The sequence below is a fragment of the Alligator sinensis genome, unplaced genomic scaffold (genome assembly GCF_000455745.1).
Source record: "Alligator sinensis unplaced genomic scaffold, ASM45574v1 scaffold198_1, whole genome shotgun sequence".
Classification (NCBI taxonomy): domain Eukaryota; kingdom Metazoa; phylum Chordata; order Crocodylia; family Alligatoridae; genus Alligator; species Alligator sinensis.
Window position 1 is genome coordinate 2,486,446 of NW_005841906.1, and position 22,694 is coordinate 2,509,139.

At 42.5% G+C, this 22,694-nt stretch overlaps 1 protein-coding gene across 7 annotated transcripts in view; it reads right to left on the reverse strand.

The window, feature by feature from the left end:
* The window catches only part of BTBD9 (BTB domain containing 9), a 289,544-nt gene that overhangs the window by 246,714 nt on the left and 20,136 nt on the right, over positions 1–22,694 (reverse strand). For all 7 annotated transcript variants that reach the window (XM_025197813.1, XM_025197814.1, XM_025197815.1 and 4 more), the window contains 3 exons: positions 21,144–21,408; positions 17,830–18,049; positions 11,229–11,348 (listed from right to left, as the gene is read on the reverse strand). In XM_025197813.1, coding sequence (XP_025053598.1) covers positions 11,229–11,348; positions 17,830–18,049; positions 21,144–21,408 — 605 coding nt within the window. The remainder of the gene's footprint in view (positions 1–11,228; positions 11,349–17,829; positions 18,050–21,143; positions 21,409–22,694) is intronic.

The window sequence follows — 22,694 nt, forward strand, 5'->3', positions numbered from 1 at the left end:
CCCCCTCCACGCACACTGGGAAAACCCTGACACTGCACAGGCCCCAGCCTGCAGTTGCAGTCTACCCACCCCCGTGTCCCACGCAAGTCCGGGGACACATCCCTCCCCCCCGGCCTTTCCGGGGTGCACGTGACAGGAGCCGCCACCCCCCACACTGGGCCCCCCAGGTGAGCCGCAGTTCTATCCCGTACCCACCCCACCTGGGCAGTGCCTGCCACAGCCCCACTCCCTTCCTCACCACAGGGGCCTTGATCTGCACCCCCCACAGCCCTTCCCACCCCAGTCCCCTTTCACCACAACAGACTTGCCAGCTGCACACAGCTGTACTGGAAATCGGATCGGTATCGACCGATATCCCTCCTTAAAAACTGGCTACCAGTATCAGCCGCCACAATCTCTATCAGTGCACCCCTACTTATATGAATAAAGAGATAAAATGCAAACATTAATACATGCACGCATGCGTGCGCGCACACACACACACACAGAAATAAATTTTTCTCCATTTATACACTTTTTTTTTTTGTAAAACCTGGAATTTCTAGACAAACCATATTATCTTCCACTTGGACAATTAATTTTTATTTTCTAATTAAAACTTTAATAAAACTATCCAAATTAGTGTTATCTTATGTTAAAAGGAATGTCTGAAGGATATTTCTGAGGATTCCCTACTAGTCTAATCTGCTGAAGAAAAACTGTACTATACTGACACCAGGTGGCTGTATTTTGACTTGTATTATTTTCAAACCCTGTTCTCGGTATGTTTGGCATTTTCTTGCAATTCTTCTTTCTTAGCTAATTTCTTACAAACTAGTGAAATATGACCAAATAAAAAGATTTGCAAAACATAAAAATAAAGGAGGAAGGATGTAAATTGCCTCATATTATCCAAATCTCAGTTTTCAAGTGATTTACATGAGCACAGAGACTATTAAAAGAAAGTGAAAGTGCATTTTTAAACACTTTCTTGTTCCCATGCATATAGCCAAGAGATCATTCAACAAGGCAACAACCACTGCAGAGCATCTTAGTCTGAAGCCTAAGGAGCCACGATTATTGACAACTGTTACTGGTAATTTTGGTGCCTGATTCATAATTAGCTTGCCTAGATGATTTGCATGATATGAGGCATCAAACAACAGTTTCTTCAACAGTAGTCAAGCATTGCATATTCGTGTGTGTGTGGCTTAAAGGAAGTGCTGACAGTCACTTAGAAGGGTGCAGAAGAATTTACAACTCTTCTACCACCACAAAAGGGCAGCAGATAAGAACCAAACAATCCTGACTGCTTATATAGACTTTATGACTATCAATTGCATAAATTAATGAGGAAGTAAACTGTTTCTTGTCCCATGTTTCAGTTATTAACCCAATGGGCCACCAAAAACATCCTATATATCTCACTGAACGTTAATGTTCGTTTGTTGAGACACAACACATAAGTTCAGCAGTACCAAGAAAGCAAGGCAGAGAAGCAACCTACCCCAAAGACTTTACTGTTCAAGTGTATAGGCACACAAAATAGTTACCACAAAGTAAAAAAGAGATGAAATTAAAAGCATGTTAGGTGTTCTGTAGTAAATATCCACTACCACTACTTTGGCTTAGCTTTTATTTCCCACAGCACAAGTGAGCAGCTACTGCAGAATGCCTGATGTGGTAAATCTTGGTCCCCTATGATTCCGAGAAAGTTGCTTGATTTTTGCTTCTCTTTTCCCTGTCTTTGTAAAGAACTCAGTTTCTTGGATGAAAACTGCTCTGTAATTCAAACTGTTAGTATGAAATGGTAACGGAAAAAGTTACTGGTTCAGAAGGGTAAGAACAAAAATTCTTCAAAAACAAATAATGCTGCACTCCCCTCCTCTGACCTGTTTTTCCAGTGTTGTAAATGACAGGAACACCATGCAAGTGAAGATAGTTGGAAAATAAATTAAATATTCAGGAAAAAAAATTATGGCAAAAATAAAAATCCACTCAAAAATGGTGTCTCAAATACTACCATGCAATATTTGTTTGTACATAGGAGCTTCCCATCCTAAAAAAACACCTCTAGAATTACCTCCATTATACACTGAATTAACCTAAAATAGTGATCATGTGAAGTTAAAATAAACCATCAACTTCTCTATTTGGAAAAGCATAAGTAAGTTTTTCCCACTAACTTAAAAATCATTTTGTTGTATAAATCTTGGCTTTTATTATAATCTATCTATTTTAAGAGTAGACCTAGCACAATTCCTACAAACCTGTTTAAAAACAGATCTGCATTATTTTTACAAACCTATTTAAAAACAGATCTATCACCTATACTTAAGGTGACATATAAACAGTGTTAAAACAAAAGTCATTGCCTGTATCAGATTACTAAAATGAGCAGGTACAGATCACCAGTTCAGTGTACTGCCAGCTTCAAGATATTATGCATGGAAAGTACAACAGCACCCATAATTCAGAAGTTAATTTGAATGTTTTAAAGTGCTATTCAAAACCAATTTCAGGCCATAATAGCGGATATAATACATTACAGGTAATATAATGAGCAACTGATTAGGAAGACTGAATCAGCTTAAGTGTGTTGTGAAAAAAATCATGTGTACGTTTAAATATTAACAATCAGAATTTGTGCATGAAACACAATCACACAACCTGTTATTCTAATGCTACTCATAATAAACTGATATTCTTTACTGAGAAATGTGGGGTCATAAATGAATAAAGAGGCTGCTCTGAAAGATAAAAAAAGGATCAGAGAATTAAGAAACTGACATGTATAAACAAGGAATTTATTCAAACCATGTTTAATCATGTGAAAAAAAACTTGGTATATTTTCTTAAAAGTCAGGTGTATGTATTAGTCTAACCCTGACAGCTCTAACCTCTCACAAGTGACGTGTGTGAGACCTCACACAGATAGATAACAAACCTTGACAACATTGCTGGACTAATATTTTCTTTATAAACCGGTATTTGAACAAATTTCTCCTTTGTATTATACACAAGCATGCTGTCCTTCAAAATCAAGCATAACAATACAAGTCTGGTTTCACTTTGAATTGCCATCAAAATGTTTATGGTAGCACAAAGGTGATGTATCTTGAGCACAAAGGTGATGTCTCTTGCAGCACCTAGTAGAAGCAGACTTCATTGAAGAAAAACTGTAAGCCCTTAGAAACACTGACCCGAATCAGTTAAGTGTGATACTACATTCAACCAGGTTTATCTCAAACCGGTTTCAGCCATTTTCAAACTGGTTTGTGTTCTAGCATATGCTATAGAAAGCTCAATAGCATAGCTTAGTATATGGTATACTATAGATATTCATGGAAGTGCAGGCTGAGCTTTTAGGTTGAGCTTTCAGTAAGGTACAGAGACATATCTGCAATGTGGAGTTATGACCTGGGCCTTAGTGGAATGAGATTTCTCCTGTCTAGGTGATTCTCCTGGCCAAAACTTGAACAGCTGACACAGTCTGAAAATAACAGCCTCAGGGATGAAACAGGTTGCCCTTTAACACTTTCAACAAAGGACAGAAATATTATACACATACAACTGCAAAAAATTAGCCTACTGAAATAAAATGACAATATTCTTGTGGCATTCAATGCATATCACTTCACTGCACCCACAAATGAGCAAGTTGTGGGCTAGCACAAAAAAAAATGTGGTAAAAAGACTAACTGACAGAATTCAGAATTTACTTTAAACAGAAATTTCTGGTGAGACCCAAGAAAGGATTCTATTGTTGTGAAAAATCACATACAGGGACTCACCATGAAGGTGTAGGTCTCTTCATTTCTTGCTTATGTTGAGGACTACCAAAACAGCTGTTTAAAAAGTGATAAAGAGGACAAATAGCCAAAGAGTTCATTAGTCAACGCTAAGTTATGGTCACAGGGAGAAAAAAATTCCTTCGCTGGCAGGAAAACATGCGAGACCTTTGAGGAATTTTACCAATGGAATATGTGAGAATATGGTGCAGCCTTGCATAGGAGGATGATTTACTGATATTGTTGCTGAATATATACACATCTAGCTAAACTGATTGTTTCAAAGGAAGTAAACAGTTCAACGCAACTGAAATCAAGGTGGATTAGTGGCAAGCTGACTATCCACTGCCTAGACAGAAAATCATAAGTGAATTAGATTAAATTAAAGTGTGTTTTAAATCAGAATGAGTGTGTGCACAAAGATAGGAAAATAACCCTCTTTAAATCCACACCTTTAGTTGTTTTGCAGTAGCTTTCCTAAGCGTCCCCATGTAGACAAGGCCTTAGTCCCAGCATGGAGAAGAGATGTAATGCTTTCTGAAATGATCACTTGTAGGAGCAATTTCCTACAGATGACTAGCAGGTTACCCAAGTAGGGAGACCTTTGAATTCCTTGTCTCTTTTGATGGAGGGCTGTGGGCCAATCAAAGCGTTGAACTGATGGTGCAATGCAGTGGAGGCCAACCTTTTTGGCAGACATGCTACAAATTAGCCCCACCCCCTCCCTGAGTGTTACTTTGATCTGTTTCCCTTGCACAATGTGCTACTCTACTTTCTGCTCCCTGCCCTGTACTCCCTGACCAATCTGCTATTCCATTTTGCGTTCTGCTCTGTGCCCCCTGCATAGTCTGATGCCCTGCTTTCTGCTCCCTGCATCCTCAATCTGCTGCATGCCTCACGCAGAGACTGCCTGTGCCAAAAGCTGGCCATCTCTGGTATAATGTTTCCATCAGTAACCTCAGCTTTTTTCTGTGACCCAGATATGCCGTGATGTGAAATCAGACATCTTGAAAAAAAACTCAAGAGCCACAAACCAGTCCACAGGATACAGGGAAGGGATTAGAAGTAAGGGTCACCATAAAGAACCTGAAGTCAACAACAAAGGGGTTGCATTGCCAAAGACAGAATGGGTTTCCAATCATCTTCCTTTTTTGATATTAGGAAGCAAGTAAAATTAAAAGTCTCCTACCCTTTAATATGCATGGCATTTCTTTACTACTCATAATTGAATCAGAGGCTCTTGCTTCACATTCCTCATGAGAAAGGCCAATTAAGAGGGATGGGGATGGTAGAAAGGGAATAGGAACAGTTATGTCAGAATACTTCCCTTGTTGACAACACTTTGGCCCTATTAGGGCTGGTGTTTCCCAAGGCCTCCTGAAAATAGGACAGGCAGTTAGAATCTGAGGGTTATAACTAGATCACCTCTCAAGAGTTATCTAGTTCCACCCTGAAAAAAGGGTTTGGAAGGGGGGAAAACCCAAAGATGGTCCAGCCAGACTCCTGACATGTGGGTTAAAACTGATGTTTCTCTGAAATCCAGAGTTGCTGAGCTGTGGAAGCCAGCAAAGAATCACCTCTGATAATGTCACTGCCTCTTCTTCAATGGATCCAAGAATGAGTTCTGTGAATAGTACCAAGACTGTAGTCTATGCAGGACAATTACAGAGCAGCTAAGACAATCGTCTGAACTACAGGAACATGGAGATCTTAAGGTACCTCTGGAATCTCTTGGATAGGAAGTTCTTTACCCACAGCACTATTACAGAGCTGAGTGTCCTCAGATGAGAGCTCCTCAATGGTAACAGGAACCTTTCCTGAGAATTCAGGTCATCAACAGTTAGGGGGTCTCAAGCAGCAACTACTGACTCGGCTGTTGAGCCTGACTCATCAAATACTGCTTGGAGTGCAAGCAGACCACTGCTGTAGAAAACTTCAGTTAGTCATGCTGGTCTTTTGAATGGATCAATCCAATTAAAAGAGTTGGTCCCACAACAGAAGATTGTACTTCAGTGTCTGGTTTTTCATTACTCTCAACTGAAAGCTTACTGAGGAGTACACTTTCCTTACACAGAGGTCTAATTTCTTTGAATCCTTCTCCTTCGGGGTAGACTTGGCTGGCCCTCACTTCTTCAAATCCTCTTGAGCTGCTTGTGTTAGAAGTGTACCAGAGAAAACACTAGCAAAGTATATTCCTTAAATGAGTGCCTGGCATTTCAAACCCTTTAGGTGAGCACCTGGTATTTCCCATCAACTCTCTGATATTGCTGGAACCGCCAAATCATTCTGACAATATTGAGCAGTCTGTCAAGAATGAATATAGAAAGTTGCAGGATATCTGGAAGCTTGTACTGCTTTTCCTGGATGACATCCAATGGGATAGCCATCATCTTTGCTGTTATTTTTAGCAAATCTTGTAAAATCTTTAGCTTGCCCACAGAAAGTGGATGCAGGGAGTCAGGGCAAGAGCTTACTTGTCTGCTGGGGACACAATGGCCAACGGCTAATAAATTTCAGGAGATTGCCCATCTCAACTCTATTCTACTTCTCCCCAGAAGTTCAGGGTAAGGAAGAAGAGCCCGTGACAAATGCTGCTGTTTCTTTGGCATAGGGAATCTAGTTCTGTACACCAGGGGGTCAGCAGCCTTTTATTAACAGTGTGCCAAATTAGTGCAGCTCAATCCTACATCAGGGCATGGGCAGCAGTTCTTTGATATTCCACCACTAAGCATCACATTCTAGTATAAAATGTACTAACACAGATTATATAAACTAATTTTGGCATGCTTGGCAGGCCAGATTAAATCTCTTTGCAAAACGGATTGAGGCCTGTGGGTCCTAGATTGCCAGCCCCTGCTGTAGACTGTAGATGAAGTCAATTCTCTAGAGCAAAAGTAGTTCTCCCCATCCACCTCCCAAGAGGGCACCAGTATGTCCATAGTCTGTACAGACAGTGAAAGAGGATTTGGCAGCAAGCACCAGGAGGACTGCTTTGTGTTCCCAGAGATCTTCTGGCACATGCCAGGGATACTTACCTGGATTTACTATGAAGTCCCATTGTCTCAACTCATAGAGGTGATGTTTACTTCTGGGAAGAAGTTCTGCTGTGGTAACAAATGTCCCTTCTCAAATGAAAAGTGAGTCAGAGACTAGTGTTTCAGTGACAGTATAGTAGGGATGCCAAGACAGAGTTAATACACAGCCAGCATTAAAGAATGTCACCACTGTGATGGAAAACAGACTCAAGAGTAGCCCTAGATGCCATGATGGCTGGTGCTGACACAAAATGCCAAACATGGCCCTCTCCTAGCAAGAGTAGCAGTAGCATGGTCCTTGGAACAAGAAGAGATTAGCACTAAGAATTTGAATTTTGGTGCTTTCACATTCTCACAGAACTATAACAGTTTTGGATTAACAAGCCTTAGAAGAGGTTCTGTGTCCCCTCTTTAGAAAAGGGGATCATTACCTGTTATTTACAACCCATCTTTAGAGTACATCTCTGATGCAGCTGACAAGCAGGATTTATGCAAAGCAGTTCAGAAGGCTCCAGCTGTGTCCTGGCTCAATTGGGTGTAAACTAACAATTAGAGCTTGTGGGAGGAACTTCTAGATGAATAGTTTTCACCCTGGGGGTCCACAAACTATGTCTAAGGGGTCTGCAAAAGAGGGCTATGATCAATCAAAAGTATGTGAACACCCACACTTACAATTCAAAGGAGTCCACACCTCCATTCAAATTTTTTCTTGGGTCCACAAATGAAAAAAGGTTGAAAACCACTGTTCTAAACCTTATGAAGCTTGCATTGATCTTTTCAAAAGGAAGAGCTTCCATTTCACCTCACTCACCTTTAGGATCTTTTTGAAGAATGATTTAAAAATCAAAACAGCACATCAGATCATAGCTCTCCAAACCACAGCAGCCACCAAAAAGTGACACTATTCACAAGCACAGCAGCATTGCAGAACAGGTAATTCTGAAAGCCAGTTGACATTAAGTCTGTCATGCAGGGATATTGTGTGGGAGAGGACCTATATGGAGCAACTGGTAAAGAAAACATACTGACATGACACTAGCAATAACCTACTATTAGCTAAGAGCACAGAACTAAAGGGATCCACCTTGTAGCAAAGAGCTGCAAGAAGGAATTGAGGACAGCTACAGTTGCTCTGATTTTTATGTCTTAATCTAAAGGAATTGGGAGGATACGTGGGGCACAGTCCTACGCAACAGATAGCAAAATTCTGTTCTTCAAAAAAAATCTGATCTCATGCACAAGGGATACAAAAATGCTGAGCATTGGAATCTATGGGTCAACCACTCGAAGAACGGTCATGCTCGTCTACAGGATCCCTTTACCTCATTTTCCTACTGATCTTTAATTGATATATTATACTCAGACAACTCCATTTATATAAGCGTTTTTTAAACCACTCCATAAGTATGGGCAATCCATACCCATAAAGTCATGTAAATGCCTGAATTCATTTGAAAGCTTTATTTTGGCCTGACCTAGGGACCTAGACTTCTGCAGCATGAGCATTCTCAGAAGCAATCCAGTTCAAGAACCTAGGTGCTAAGGATGTTTATACATGTGCTCTGAGAGGAAAGGGGGTGGGTGAAGGGCTTTAATTAGAGCAGCTCTGGATATAGATTTGGAGTCCATTTGGAGCAGTTTCAAAAAGCACCCATCCAAACCTCTGTAATTAGTGCACATCAGAGCAGCCTCGATGCATGTGTATAGGTGCCTTAGAGCGGTGCTTCTCAAAGTGGTGGTCCGCGGACTGGTGCGAGTTGCCAGGAAAGAAAGAAATACATTTTCAGAAGCATAACATTGATATGTCATAGCACCACAGTTCATACGTTCCAACACTCCAGGTGACGTCATGTCGTGCAAGGTGAGAAAAGAGAAAGAAACTGCCGGTCACGCATTTGTGTAGCGCTGTTACACGCAGTTGCTGCCACTGGCTGAACCGGGCACCGGTCCCTGGCCCACTGGAAAACTGCCAGTCCGCCACATCAGATAGATTGAGAAGCACTGCCTTAGAGTACAGACGTATGTGAAACAGACTGGCTTAAATCTGAATCACCGGACATACATACCTATTAAACCCATTTAAAGCTGCCTGGAGCAGTTCAAAAATTTACTTGGAAAATCAAGGATTCCTTTAAACCAGTTCAAAGTTACATGGAGACACCAAGCATTCTATGACATGGGTCTGGTTGGTCCTCCAGGTAATCCACACTACCATTCCTCACCCCCTCCACTGCTGCAACTGGCCATCCTGGTACAGTAACAGAACTCTACTCCTCCCTCCTTCCTCTCCGGTTCTGGGAACTCAAAAGTGGGGGTCCACTGCAGAGTTTGGTCAACCGCAGGTTATTTAAATTTTACTTAACTAAAGTTTAGGAGAAGAGAAAGCAGAAAAGTGAAAAGCTCTCAGTCACAGATCATCTACCTCATAAAATTCCCAAAGTATAAGTGCAAGCACTCCCCACACCCATTCACCCACTGCAAGGGCACGCATGCTGGGCTGGATGCTCATTCTCACTTGCTGGTGTTGGTGCCACAGCACTTTACATATAATTGTGAACCTGTTCCCCATCAGTGACATCTGGGAACAGTTCAACTGTTGTGCGTGTCCACAACTTGAAAGTCTTGTGCTCCAGATCAAGGCTGAAAAGCATCTATACTCTACTAAGTCCCCAGGGAGGTATGACTGTTAGGTGCTAAGGCACACCAACACCACCAAATTCAGTATAAAGCACAATACTCAGGGAAACTCTTGCTTGAAAATAAGGCTGTGGGTGATAGTGCCCAGCTTTTTTTTTTTTTGTTACAATAGCTTACTGTATGGCTGCCCAACTTCTAAACAGATGGGAACTGAATGTCCCATGAGCCACCCCAGCAGGGCTCCCCCTCCATCACTACACCATGCACGTATGCAGATACTGCCCTCCATCCATCACCACACTGCAAGGCCTAGGGCTCACTCTCAGTTCCCTGTGCAGCATCACACTAGGACAGGGCAGAAAGTGGAAACTAAAAGAGGGAAGGGAATCCTAGAGACTTAGGCGGCTATTGCAGCCAGAACAATGGGGGAAAAGGGAGGTAGAAGCAGGGTGGCAGCCAGACAAGATCCCAGGTACTACAATTTAATCCTTCACAGGCCATATGTGGCTTGCAGGCCACCTAGAGCTGGCCTTAGGGGTGGGCAATGTGGGCGATTGCTTAGGGAGCCATGATCAGGGGGTGCCAAACACACACACACGAGCAGCCCAAGCTCACAGCAGCATTCTCTCCCTGCCCCGGGCAGGAGGAGTGATGTCCAGCCCAGCCCAGCCCAGCCTCAGCCACTGGTCAGGAGGAGCCAGGCTGGGTAAGCACAGGTGGGATAGTGCCTGCTCCCATCCACTCCCATCCACACAGCAATGTCTGCCCAGTACACCGTGCTGCTCCACCTCCATGCTGGACTGTGCCCCATGACTGTATCAGTGCCCCTGACCAGGAGGGGGGTGGGCAGCATCAAAACACAAGTCAGCCCAGGGTGCCATCTTCCTAAGGTCAGCTGGGAGGCCACCTGTTGAACAGCCTTGGCTTACAGGTTAGCATACTTGCTCTGGAAGTGAAAGATCTGGGTTCTAGCCTCTCCTCTAGCCTGAAGAGACTCAAACACATACCTCCCACTTCCCAAGCAAGTACCCCAACTACAAAGCTTTATAATAGGCTGCATGTAGGGCACCTTCCACCTCTATTGTTGAAACTGGAAACTCTTGCTTTTTTCTCTTTCTTTCTGTCCTAAGACTGTACAGCCAGGAATGCAAAGGTCAATCTGAAGAGCATAACAGGCCTTTAAGAAGGGACAAGGCCTTTTTCAGCTACGTTTGCTTTACAGTTTGTTGTATGATAGCATTATTCCCCCCGCCTTTTTACATAGTTGCTAATCATATAAATAAACCTATTTTTTATATCTCCGCTAATTGAGAAGGGTAATCCATTTATAAAATGTTTGCTTTTATTTAATCCTAATGCTTGCCTGGTTTCCTAACTAGACATTCAATTACATCGTTATATTGTAGCTACAGAAAATCTATAAAAACAGGTTTACAATGTGCATCAAACTTTTTAAAGCATTTTAAACTTCTCAGTGAATACACAGCTGCTGCAGGCCACTTTTATTGAGTGAAAAAAGCCATTAGCAGCATAACTTTATTAGACTATAAAAATCAGAGAAAAAGAAAAGAAAATATGTAAACAATTATTAAACTTTGCTTTCAACATAATTTGAGAGAAAAGCATCAATGTTTTCAAAGTTGAGTTCAGCAACTAATTACATACCAAAGCACGTAAAGAATTAATCTGATTGTTGGTGGTAAAAGACTTCTACAACTTCTTAAGTCATTAGCAATCATCCACTTAGATGTCTGTATTATTGGAAGATATTAATATGTGAACTAACCTGCAGACACGGGCTGGAAAGTACAGCTTCTGCCAAGATCGACAAAGATATTTTGAGTGATCAATCACACGGATCCAGTCTAGTTCATCCATGGATACCTCAATGTAGTAGGAATATGACCTTTGAATTGTCAAAAATAACAGTTAGAATAAAAGCAGTAAATATCTGGATTCTAACTTCACACAATGCTTTCTGGATGTTAGTACCCAAGTTAAAAAAAAAAAGAATTTTTGCATGCATGCCCATATCTAGTCAGCTATAAGGATGTCAATATTTCAAACTAGCTTTGAAAATAAATTCACGTGTAATCATGGTCGAGATAATTTCAAAACTACTTAAAGTGTCAAAATTCACAATCCCCAGTAATAAGATGAGACCATCTTCCCAGAAAAGATATGATGAGACATTAAATTCAGGCACTGTACATGCCTAAGCCATAAAGAAATAATTTGTATTCCTCTAACACAGGCTAAATTTAAGACCAACACTGCAGTTATTTCTATAGTCACATCAACAAGGAAAATAGGAAGAGATTTAGCAGATCATAAATGCCAGTCTCAAAATCTTCAACAGAGAAGGCAAACTTGCTTTGTATCATGATCCCTGTTTTCATGTATTGTCTCTGTCACTCTTGACCTCAGGTATTTTTTTTACAGACTCTCATTATCAGACGTGCCTGTAGTTATCCATCAGACATTCAAAAACCAAAATTACCACACACCATCACAAACAACACTGTCATAGCCCCAATTGCCCAGTTTAGAAATCTGGCATTTGCGGGGAGGAAAACCCAAGCTAGCCCTGCTTGATTTTAGAACTATCCTGGGCTCACTTCTTCCAGAAGCCCTCCCTACTAGACCTTTGGCACTACATTGCTACATTAGAATGAAAGAGCAAAACCTTGATCTGGGGGCTGAGACAGAGTGTGGAAAGGGGGTGCAGATTGGAAAACAGTCAACTTCACACCCATCTGACAGAAGCTCAGGCAAGGGAGAAAGGGAAGAAGGCTTCTTCATCTTTAGCAGAATAGGAAAACTCCAAGATCCCTTTCAGATTTGTTTAGCTCAGGCAGGCATTTCAGGGTCCCCAGTTTACTTCAAAATTATAATCCTTTTGCAGAGAAATACAACTTTCACAGACTGGAATGGAGTTGAGGCATATTATCATCTTGGTAAACCTTCACTAAGAGAAGATACTCATGATTATGCTAAATTAGAGTTTACCAGGCAAAGAGCAGCCCATTTCCCTTAGATGCAATACCTTTAATCCTCATACCTTTGAAGTGTGGTTACTGGACTTGACTTTGGACTCCAGGAGCCTTAGACTCTTATTTCCTTTTCACTGTGCCTCCTAGACCTTGGTCACTGAACACAAGGGTCATGATAGCTGGTGAAGGGCTCTCTCAAAGCAAGAATATTTTTCTCAGAGCCAATACCAATCCATTTCTACCAGAGTTTCTCTCCAAAAGATGTGGGAACTCAAGCTGCCCTTCAGGCCAAACCCTGCGTTCTCTTCTAAAAGGCTTTACTGTGAGTTAACAACAAGCTCTCTTAACATAGGTGGCAATCTTCACAAGAAGAGGCTCTGAAGAGGACCAGTCAGAACTTCCACCACTTCTCAAAAAGTATGGTAGGAGCTTCCAGTTTTCACCTCACCTTCCAACTCAAACTTCTAATTTGGTTTAATCTCCTAGTCTTGTTAATACTGGTGTTTTCAGCTTTTTGAGCAGGGGTGAGGCAGAGAGGGATTTAAAGTGGTAGTCATGTAGGATAATGAGGTTTGCAAAAGCCTTAAAAGAGTTTGATGCTTTTGAAAATCCTGTCCATAGCAAAGACTAGTTTATCCATCCAGAAAGAAAGTTAGAGGACCTTACCACATAAATGTTTTATGAGCTTTAAAGACCTCAACAACCAAACATGTATTGTGCAGTTCCTAGACATTCTGCATAGTGTACAAGCTGTGCAATGGGCATTAGCAAGCCCATTGGAGAGCAGCTGCATCACATGGTGACCCTATGAGACCCCACTAAAATTATTCACAGCTTGGATAAAGCAATTGCTGTTCCCTTTTCTCTGTAACATGAAGGAATGGGAGAGTCAAATGGTGAGGAGTTAGAAAGCCTAACACCATCTGTACTCTCTGATACCGCAGAGATGCTCTGTTTACCTGTGCTCTTATTTGTTGATTTGAGGAGACCATGTAAAAAGGAAAATTCACCTTATAAATATGGGCCGATTACCACATCAATAACAAAATGACATATATTTTCAGAAGAATAACTTCCCTTTTGCAAAGGCAATGTGGACAGTTATCATTACTAATATTTATGCACAAGATTTATGTGTGGATAAAACACACAGCTACAAATTTTTTCATGAGTGTAAAACAGACACTCACGCGGCCAAAGTTTTAGTGCAGGTACTTTAAAAGAGAAGGAAAGCTAGGGGGTGGAGGTGGGAAAGAAGGGAGTATAAGTTTACAGTGGTATACTGCAGAATAGCACAACATGCCTCTGCAATTGCTAACACATGCTCAACTAGCAGTAAGGTACTGCACCATCTAAGATGATCAATGGATAGCTGACTAATCTCTGGCTTTTGGGTTATGGCTTCAGACAACAGGGTTATTGGGGTGAAAACTGCCATGAATAAACTGAGACAGGGGTTAAGTAACTTGCCAGTGGGGAAATACAGACTGGAAATCAAACATCTAGCTTTTCCCAGAAAAGCAAAAAGAACTTTAAAGAGAGCTGAAGGGGAAGTGTAGGGGTAAGATCTTAAATAATTCTAACCTGAATATTTCTAAAATGAAGATCAGATCAAACCAGGTGGCAAGTCAATCTGGACCAGCGCTGGTTCCTGCCAAAAACTTGAAAGGAACATGCAAAAGACCTAGTGGTAAGTAATTTTGGGATGAAGTGCCTTAAACAAGAAGATTCTTGCTAGTTTCAGGCAGTTAGTAGTGGACTTGCACCTTGGAATATAGGAGGAAATATTATACAAGTTCGTATCTTCTTTAATGTAGCCATAGATTGCTTCATTATCCATGTAACCATCTAACTCTTCTGAATTCTACCAGCTCTTGGTTTGGTTGCTTGATCTCTTGTGACAAGTAGTTGAATACATTAATTATGCAAAGTACTTGCCTTAATTAGCTTTAAAATATAATATAGTCCAATGTTCCCAGTGGGGAAAAAAGAGAAGCATATACTTACATAAATTTTGAGTTAACTTTAGTTTGACCATAAAAATTAAAATGTAAGTAGTTAAAATAGGACTGTCTAACTGGCCTGCAAGGTGTTAATGTGCGACTCTTAGGGAGGCCACCCAGCCACCACTCCCCTTATCTTTCCAGCTGCTGCTTCAGCTGGGTTTTCTAGGGTCCCCATCCTTTCCCTGAATTTTACTTCCTGCTCCTGCCTCCTGCAGCCTGTGCCACTGGGGGAGCCTGAAGCTAGGGACCGGAGGTGGAGGTGCCACCTGCACAAACATAGTACACTGGAAGTGGAGGGACTGCCAGGGAGCCATATGTATTAGTGCAGCAGGGGGAGGTGCAGCCCCCAGCCACTTTAAAGTTAGACAGGCCTGAATTAGTAGGAAAAAAGAATCAATGCATGGTGCTTTGACAAAACAATAACTGGAGCTGATATTATGAGTTTTCATATTACTTGGAAGAATTTCCTCTTCTGAAATAAAGCAAGTTGGTAAAAATAATTCAGTAATAGGATGACAAATTAGTCGTTGTAAACTGTTAAACCTTTGGGCTAGGGACAGACATTACACATAAACCGGTTTATAGTTTCATAGTTGGCAGGGTCGGAAGGGACCTGAGCAGATCATCAAGTCCAACCCCCTACCGTGGCAGGAAAAAGTACTGGGGTCAAACGACCCCAGCAAGGTGTTCATCTAACCTCCTTTTAAAGACCCCCAGGGTAGGAGCCAGCATCACTTCGCTTGGAAGTTGGTTCCAGATCCTAGCTGCCCTGGCTGTGAAGTAGCGCCTCCTGATATCTAGTCTGAATCTACCCTCTGCCAGCTTGTGACCGTTATTTCTAGTCACTCCTGGTAGTGCTCGGGGGAACAGGGACTCCCCCAATGCCTGCCGGTCCCCTCTGACTAGTTTGTAACAGGCCACTAGATCCCCCCTCAGCCTTCTCTCGTGGAGGCTAAACAGGTTCAGGTCCCTTAGCCTCTCCTCGTAGGGCCTGCCTTGCTGCCCCCCTGATCATGCAGGTGGCCCTCCTCTGGACCCTCTCAATGTTGTCCACATCCCTCCTGAAGTGTGGCGCCCAGAACTGGACACAGTACTCCAACTGTGGCCTGAGCAGTGCTGCATAGAGGGGGAGGATCACCTCCTTGGACCTGCTTGAGATACATCTGTGGATGCATGACAAGGTGTGGTTGGCCTTCCTGACTGCGTCTAAGTGATCAGAAACTGGTTTAAACCTGGAACAGAACCGATGTTCAGTACACATAAACCAGTTTGAAAATGGCTGGAACCAGTTTGAGATAAACCTGGTTGAACGTAGTATCAGACTTAACTGATTTGGGTCAAACTGGTTTATGCAATGTCTGTCCCAGATCCTTTGCTGGTTTAAAATAAACCAGACTCCCCGCAAGATTTTGGCATGCTCTCTGGGCTGGGCAGGGCGCTCCGCTCTGCAGCAGCAGGCCCCTCCCCCCTGCTTTCTGGCTGGAGCTCCGACAGAGACTGCAGCTACAGCAAGGTCTGCCTGGCTTCCCCCTCGCTGCTGAAGCAGGGACTCCCCCCTCCCATCTCCCACAGCACAGACCCCAGCCCCATGAACCCTAGGCATCTGGTATGCTAGCTAATGCCAAGAAGTGTTTGTGTGCGTGTCTCCAATTTTACTGGGACAGGCAAACAGATCAGTGACCACTTAGGGCTTTTTGGAGCTAATCAACAGGTCAACTGGTAGGCTATTGTTTTGCTGATGGGGTGATAAACACTATTATCAGCCCCCTGCTGGCTTGCTTGCCTGTCAGTTTGATGCAGACGGTATAAAGAAGCAGGGAGAGGGAGATTGAAAAGCTCCATATCAGTAGATGCATGCACTGCACAACCCCCTTGGCTCAGAGTGCTAGCAGGGGGCTGGCAATACTCCCGCCCCTTGAGCAGCAAGCGGGGAAAAGCCTGGGATGGTACAGGCAGACCTCCCTAATCAGAGGTCCTGCCAGGGCTTGGCCACACCCCTCCCCTCAGCTCAGCACTGTGCAAGGAAAGTGAAGGCTGTTCTAGCACCACCCCTCCCCACCAGCTTTTAGCCTGAGCCACTGGAGGCATAGCTGGCATTTCCTTAGTTCAGAAAGAATGTCTGTGCGGTTACAAACTGGTTCAGTCTAGCCAGGTTAGATTAACCTGCAAACATTGAATCAATTTAATTCAAGAATTAAATTCAAGGGTTGACACAGTCCAGAGAAGTGCCACGCACATGATCAGAGGACAGGAGAACAGGCCTTACGAAGAGAGGCTGAGAGCCATGGGACTCTTCAGCCTGGAAAAGCGCAGGCTCAGAGGTGACCTGGTGGCTGCCTATAAGTACATAGGGTGTACATCAGGATCTAGGAGAACACCTGTTCACCAGAGTGCCCCAAGGGATAACAAGGTCTAACAGTCACAAACTCCTCCAAGACCATTTTAGGTTGGACATAAGGAGAAACTTGTTTACTGTCTGAGTCCCCAAGGCCTGAAATAGACTCCCTCCAGAGGTGGTGCAAGCACCTACTCTGAACTCTTGTAAGAAATGTCTGGATGCTTATCTTGCTGGGATCCTATGACTCTAGCTGACTTCCTGCCCCTGGGGCAGGAGGCTGGGCTCGATGATCTTCCGAAGTCCCTTCCAGCCCTAATGTCTATGAAATCTATGAAATTCAAGCTCAGGCTTGACAAGTGAGGTCAACAATGCAAAAAGACTAGGAAGTGTTGTTTTAGGAGTCCTTAAAAAACTGAAAATAACAGAGAATAAAACTATGTGGACTGGAGTGCTTCTATTAATTAAATGGCTAGCAACCATTGAAGCATCACAATTCACTTTATTAGAAACCTGTTAACAAGGAGAAGACTGTTATTATCACTGGGAAATTTTATCTCCTCACTTATGATTTCAAACCTAGTTTTCATTAGAACGAAATCACTTCATGAAAAGAGTTTGTTCAAACATCCTTTTCCACCCAAATACAAACTTGTGTCATTGTCAGACAACCAGAAAGTGAAACTGGCCAACCTAGAATCACCATCAGAATTGAAGTGAAAAAGTAGACTATGTAAGGTGAGAAGTCAATTGGGCATTTAACATTGTTTTAATAATAAGCTGTTGTTAGTAATACAAACTGAATTAAATATTTAACTATGGGCAAAGACTTAAAATATTGAAAAACAGATCATTTCCAGATATATAAAAGCCTACTTAAATATCATACATTAAATATAGTCATACCTAAATAATCCCCAACCTCAAACATGACATTGAAACCAAGCAACTTCTACTAAATGCCCATTTATTATGAATTTAATCCTAGTATTAGAGCAGGCAGAATACAAACCATATTTATTTCTCTTCCAATAAGTGCGACTCATCACCTACCGGCTATCTCTGTCCCACAGCAGTATTCGTATGTGGTTGATTATTGAGGGCTGACCCAATTTAATTTCAATGCCAGAACGGCAGTCATCATCAATTGGGTGTCGAGAAAAACCATGATCCAAGTCGTAGTTCTGTGTGTCTCCATCTAACAAAGCAGATTTCAGCTCCCCTTTCACAACTTGTGCTCCATATTTCATAGTGGCAATGTTTTCACCTGGTACTAAAAGAAGAAAGTATTACTTATCACTTATGTTCCTATTACATAATTTGTGATGTGTCTGATGGCTATGCAACCCTCTAGACTGCATCAACTTTATATGAACCTTATCCAAAGCCCACCAAAGTTAACAGGAGACTTTCTATTAGCTTTGTGGGCTTTGAATTAGTGCTCCTAAGTAGGGCTTCTCTAATGTGACAAATTTATAGCAATGGATTCCCTATTTTTGCCACAGAATTGTGCCTCACCTTTTATTTTAAAAAACCTGGAGATAATGATCCTTGGCTTCCATTAGTAAAACAATATAGGATTAAAATGCTTTATAAAGATTATTAGCATTTTAAAGAAGAGACTTCTTTAAAACCCTGAAAACATGATTTGAATGCTAAATGATAATGTTGTCATCTTGGTGCTTATGAGCAGTTGACAATAGCTTTCAGATACATGACTTTCCTATTCATCTCAGTGTGATGGCAAATTCAAGAAGTAAAGAACACAAATTTTGAACGTCAACATGTTAACTCTCTTGTGAACATGATAGCAGAAACAATAAGCTAAAATACTGCTGCCACAATTACAGGCAGCCTCCCAGCTTCAATACATGTAAAAAACCCCCAAAGTCTTAACTAGGAATTGATTTCCTATGTCTTTGTACTAAAACTTCATTTTTAACAAGTTAGAAATCATGAGCCTGAGTGCATGCTATCAATTATCACACAAGTAGATTAACAAGGAAAGTCAACAAGTCACATTCAGGATTTGCGAACTTCTGGCTCTTAGTGCTATTAAGAGAATGCTTATTTTTGGTATACTTGGTAAAAGAAAGGAGGAAGGGAAGAAAGAAGGATTGACGCCCCCTTCCCCACCTCATGAACCATGAAACCAGATGACCAACTTCTATGGTTTATAAAGGGTATGGACAAACACACATACAGACGCTTTAAAAGAGGAGAGAGAATTGAGGTTCCAGAGCATGCAGTTACAGTTATACTCTAACCATTACACCTGCATGATCCAGCATTGATGCAAGTGAGCTAAGTTACCTTAATTTTGACCCTGAATGAAGCAGCATTAAAAATGGAAGTTTTGCCTCTCTTCTCACTACAGAATCATGCAGATGAAACAGGTGCACAGTATTTGCTTATATTTGATAACCTTTCATACTGAAATAATTATTACATCTGTCTATACTCAAAAGTGAAGACACAGAAGATGTAGCTGTTGAAAGCAGTTTTCCAGGAAGAGCTCATTCTGTATGATTTAAAAAGCTACAGATTCCCTAAGAACATTCAACCTTATTCTCAACTGCAGGGAAAATATTGTTATGTAATTATTACGCCGCACCACTAAATTATAAGAGGCTTGGCCAATTATGAAGTCAGCTCTAACATTTTATGTGACAGTCTAGTACAGTGGTGCAGGCCATTTCCTGTCACAGCAAAAACAACAAAAATGTTTTCATCTTTCATGCTTAAAATTATATACACAAGGGAGCAGGGACTTATTTTTATTCTGTTTATTATATTGTAAACTAAGAAAGATATGGAAAGAAAACTAGTCAACTGCCCAACAAGAATGACTGGGGGGTGTAGGCAAAGACTACAGGCCTGGGGGCAGGCGCAGGCCCGGCAGCAATGGTGGTGGGCCCGAGCCCGGGTCCAGTGGGGCAGCTGCAGACCCAGTGCAGCAGCCACAGGGTGGTGGCCGTGGCTACCGGTAACCGCCCCCTCCCCTCCCCTCCCTGCCAGCTCTTGTTGGGGGGCAAGGGAGGGGTGCTCCAGCCCTGGCTCCAAAGAACAGATTGGGGAGTCAAGGCCAGTGCTGTTGGCCCCACCCCCCGGTTCCATCCTCGCCATCCCCCTCTGCCTCCAAGGAGCAAGGGGGTGGGAGGGGCCGGCCCCCCCCGAGCCCTCAGTCCCCACTGTCATGGCAGTGCTCCGCTGTCTGTCCTGTTTATCTAGAGCACTCTGATTGGCTGCTGAGACAGCCAATCAGAGCGCAAATAAAGCATTATGGACAGACAGACTAAGGCTTTTATAATATTAGAAGATTCAAATATGAAATTAAAAGGTGGGTGACATTAAAAGGTGAAATACTTGACCATAAAGCTAGTATTAAAATGAGGCAGGTGCCTTTAAACTGGGATATGTGGAGTCAACACATTGTTTTGCTTTTTGTCATTGTGGTACCTCACATAAAAAACAGAAGACAAGTTAGGAAGCTCAAATCTAGTTACACTGATCATTACTCTTTTTGCTTCAGATAAAAAAAGTTTACCATCATATAAAGTAATTTCACATTATCCCAGGTGGGTATGTATTAGTTTAGACCAGGGACAGGCAAAGTCTAGCCTGCAGGCCGCATCCAGCAGGCAGTGGACTCTATTTCCAAGCAGCCCCTCCCCACATAGCTGGGGCCGGTCTCCATGGAGACGTCAGTGCAACTGCAGTTGCACTGCACCCCAAAATTTGCTGCAGTCCCCCATAACTCCCCTCCCAGAGCTGCTACCGCCTGCCCCACGCTGACCTAGCCCCCACCAAGAAAAGCCCAGTGCAGCCCTTAGCCCCAAGAGCGCAGCAAGCAACCCGCCCTTACCCTGTGCACAGATCTGGGGGGCATATGCCCCGATAACTCCCCTGGGGCTGCATGCAGCATCCCCCCTACTCCCCACACAATCTGCCTGTGGCTCCATCCCGTACCCTGCCTCAGCCTGGCTGTGCAGTGCCTGGCCCTGCCCCAGCCCCATTTCCTCCCTCATCATGGGGGTCCTCAATCTGTGCCCCACCCCCACACCCCTTCCCTCCCCCATATCCCTTCCTCTGCATAGATTTACCGGCAGGATACTGCTCTCCAAGCTGCCGAGCTGCATATCGGCAATCGGATCAATATCATCCAGTTAATAACTGGCCATCAATATCAGCACAGAAGATCTTTATCAGCGTACCTATATGTCATTGTGTAACATTCTCCCAATTAGCAGTACGCCACTTATTTAAACTGGCACAGTGCATGGAACAGATTAACCACATGCCCCAAACAAAAGCATGCAAGTCCTTCCCACACAAATTACACAAATTAAGAAAATGCTGATACTCACTTAACATGCCCCTGTAGTTAAGGTCCATGTCTCGACTTTCAGAACGAATTTTAATGGCATCCAGGATAGCATCAGGTGACAGTAATCCAGAAGGTCTTACAACATTCAATAGTTCCGTCAGACTCATCAATGGCAAGCGTACTGCCTGCATGATTTCAGAATGATCTTCCTTGGGGTTATGTTTACACCAGTTCATCAAGGCCTGGAAAATATCTTTCTCAGGAGCTGCAAATGAATCTCTTTGTACAATACTTAGAAGAGCAGCCTAAAAAGAAGAAATACACCAAGAATAAACTTCTAGAATAAAGCTAATATTAAACAGATCTTTTGACTGCTAAAGCTATAGAAATACTAAAAATTACTTTCTTTTTTTCTGCTTTATTTTTATAAACTATATATTTTTCATGGCATTTGTAATAATAAAAGCCTCTGAAATGTGTAAAAGTAAGCTCTGACAAAGAAAGCAAATGACCTAAAGATATGGCAGACTCGATACTTATTTTAAAACCCCAGCCTCCTTACTGGAAACCACTATAAGCAACAGCTCCTCTGGATGAACTGTTGCCAATCCAAAATAATCTGGTGTCCTAAAAAAAGAATGTTATCTTAATTGGCACTTCTCTGATTCAAGGCACAATGTCTTCATTATCACAATCTACTGGACAACATACTTTCATTTTGAGCAAAAGAGGGGTTCTGCCACCTTCTACGTATCTTAAATGTCTAAAGCATATTAAGGCAGACAAGGTTCCTTGGGTGAATCTGATATGTTTTATTAGACCAACCCAAATAGTTGGAGAATAGTTATTAAGCAAGCTTTCGGGTTCAAAAACCCTTCGTCAGGCTAAGGAAGTTTCAGCAGTTGGTGTGTGCTCTTCCTGGATGGAATGAAAAGTAAAGAAGCCAGAGGCTGGGCTAGGGAGTCAGTTGCCAGGCAGATTATAATGTGTCATAAATCCAATGTCTATGTTTAGCCCATGATTTTTAGTATCCAGGAGGTTGATGAAGTGGAGTTCATAGGCTTGTCTCTGGGAAGTGTTGTGTAAGTTTCCTTTGAGGATCAGGACTGAGAGATTGGAGAGTGGTTTTCTTGTGAAAAATGTGCCCCCACCGGTAATTGGGTATTTCTGTCTTTGATAGATTTCCGGTGTGCGTTCATTCTGGTGCGCAGTTGTTGTCTGGTCTCTCCTACATATTTTCCATCAGGGCATTTGGTGCATTGGATGAAATATATTACATTTCTGGAGGTGCAGCTGTAAGATCCAGGGATGCTGATGGCTCTGTTGTGGGGTGCAGTAATTGTGGGGGTGGTGGAGATGTGTTGGCAGGTTTTGCATTTCTTGTCATGGCACGGTCTGGATCCTTTTGGTGTGTTCTGGGCCTGAGGAAGTTTGCTTCTGGTGATGAGGTTGGCGAGGTTCAGTGCTTGTTTGAAGGCTAGGATGGGTGGCTCTGGGAAGATCTTTTTAAGAATAGGGTCTCTGTCTAGTATGGGTTGCAATTTTTTGAGGATTTTTTGTACAGGTTCAAGGGAGGGGTGATACGTCATAA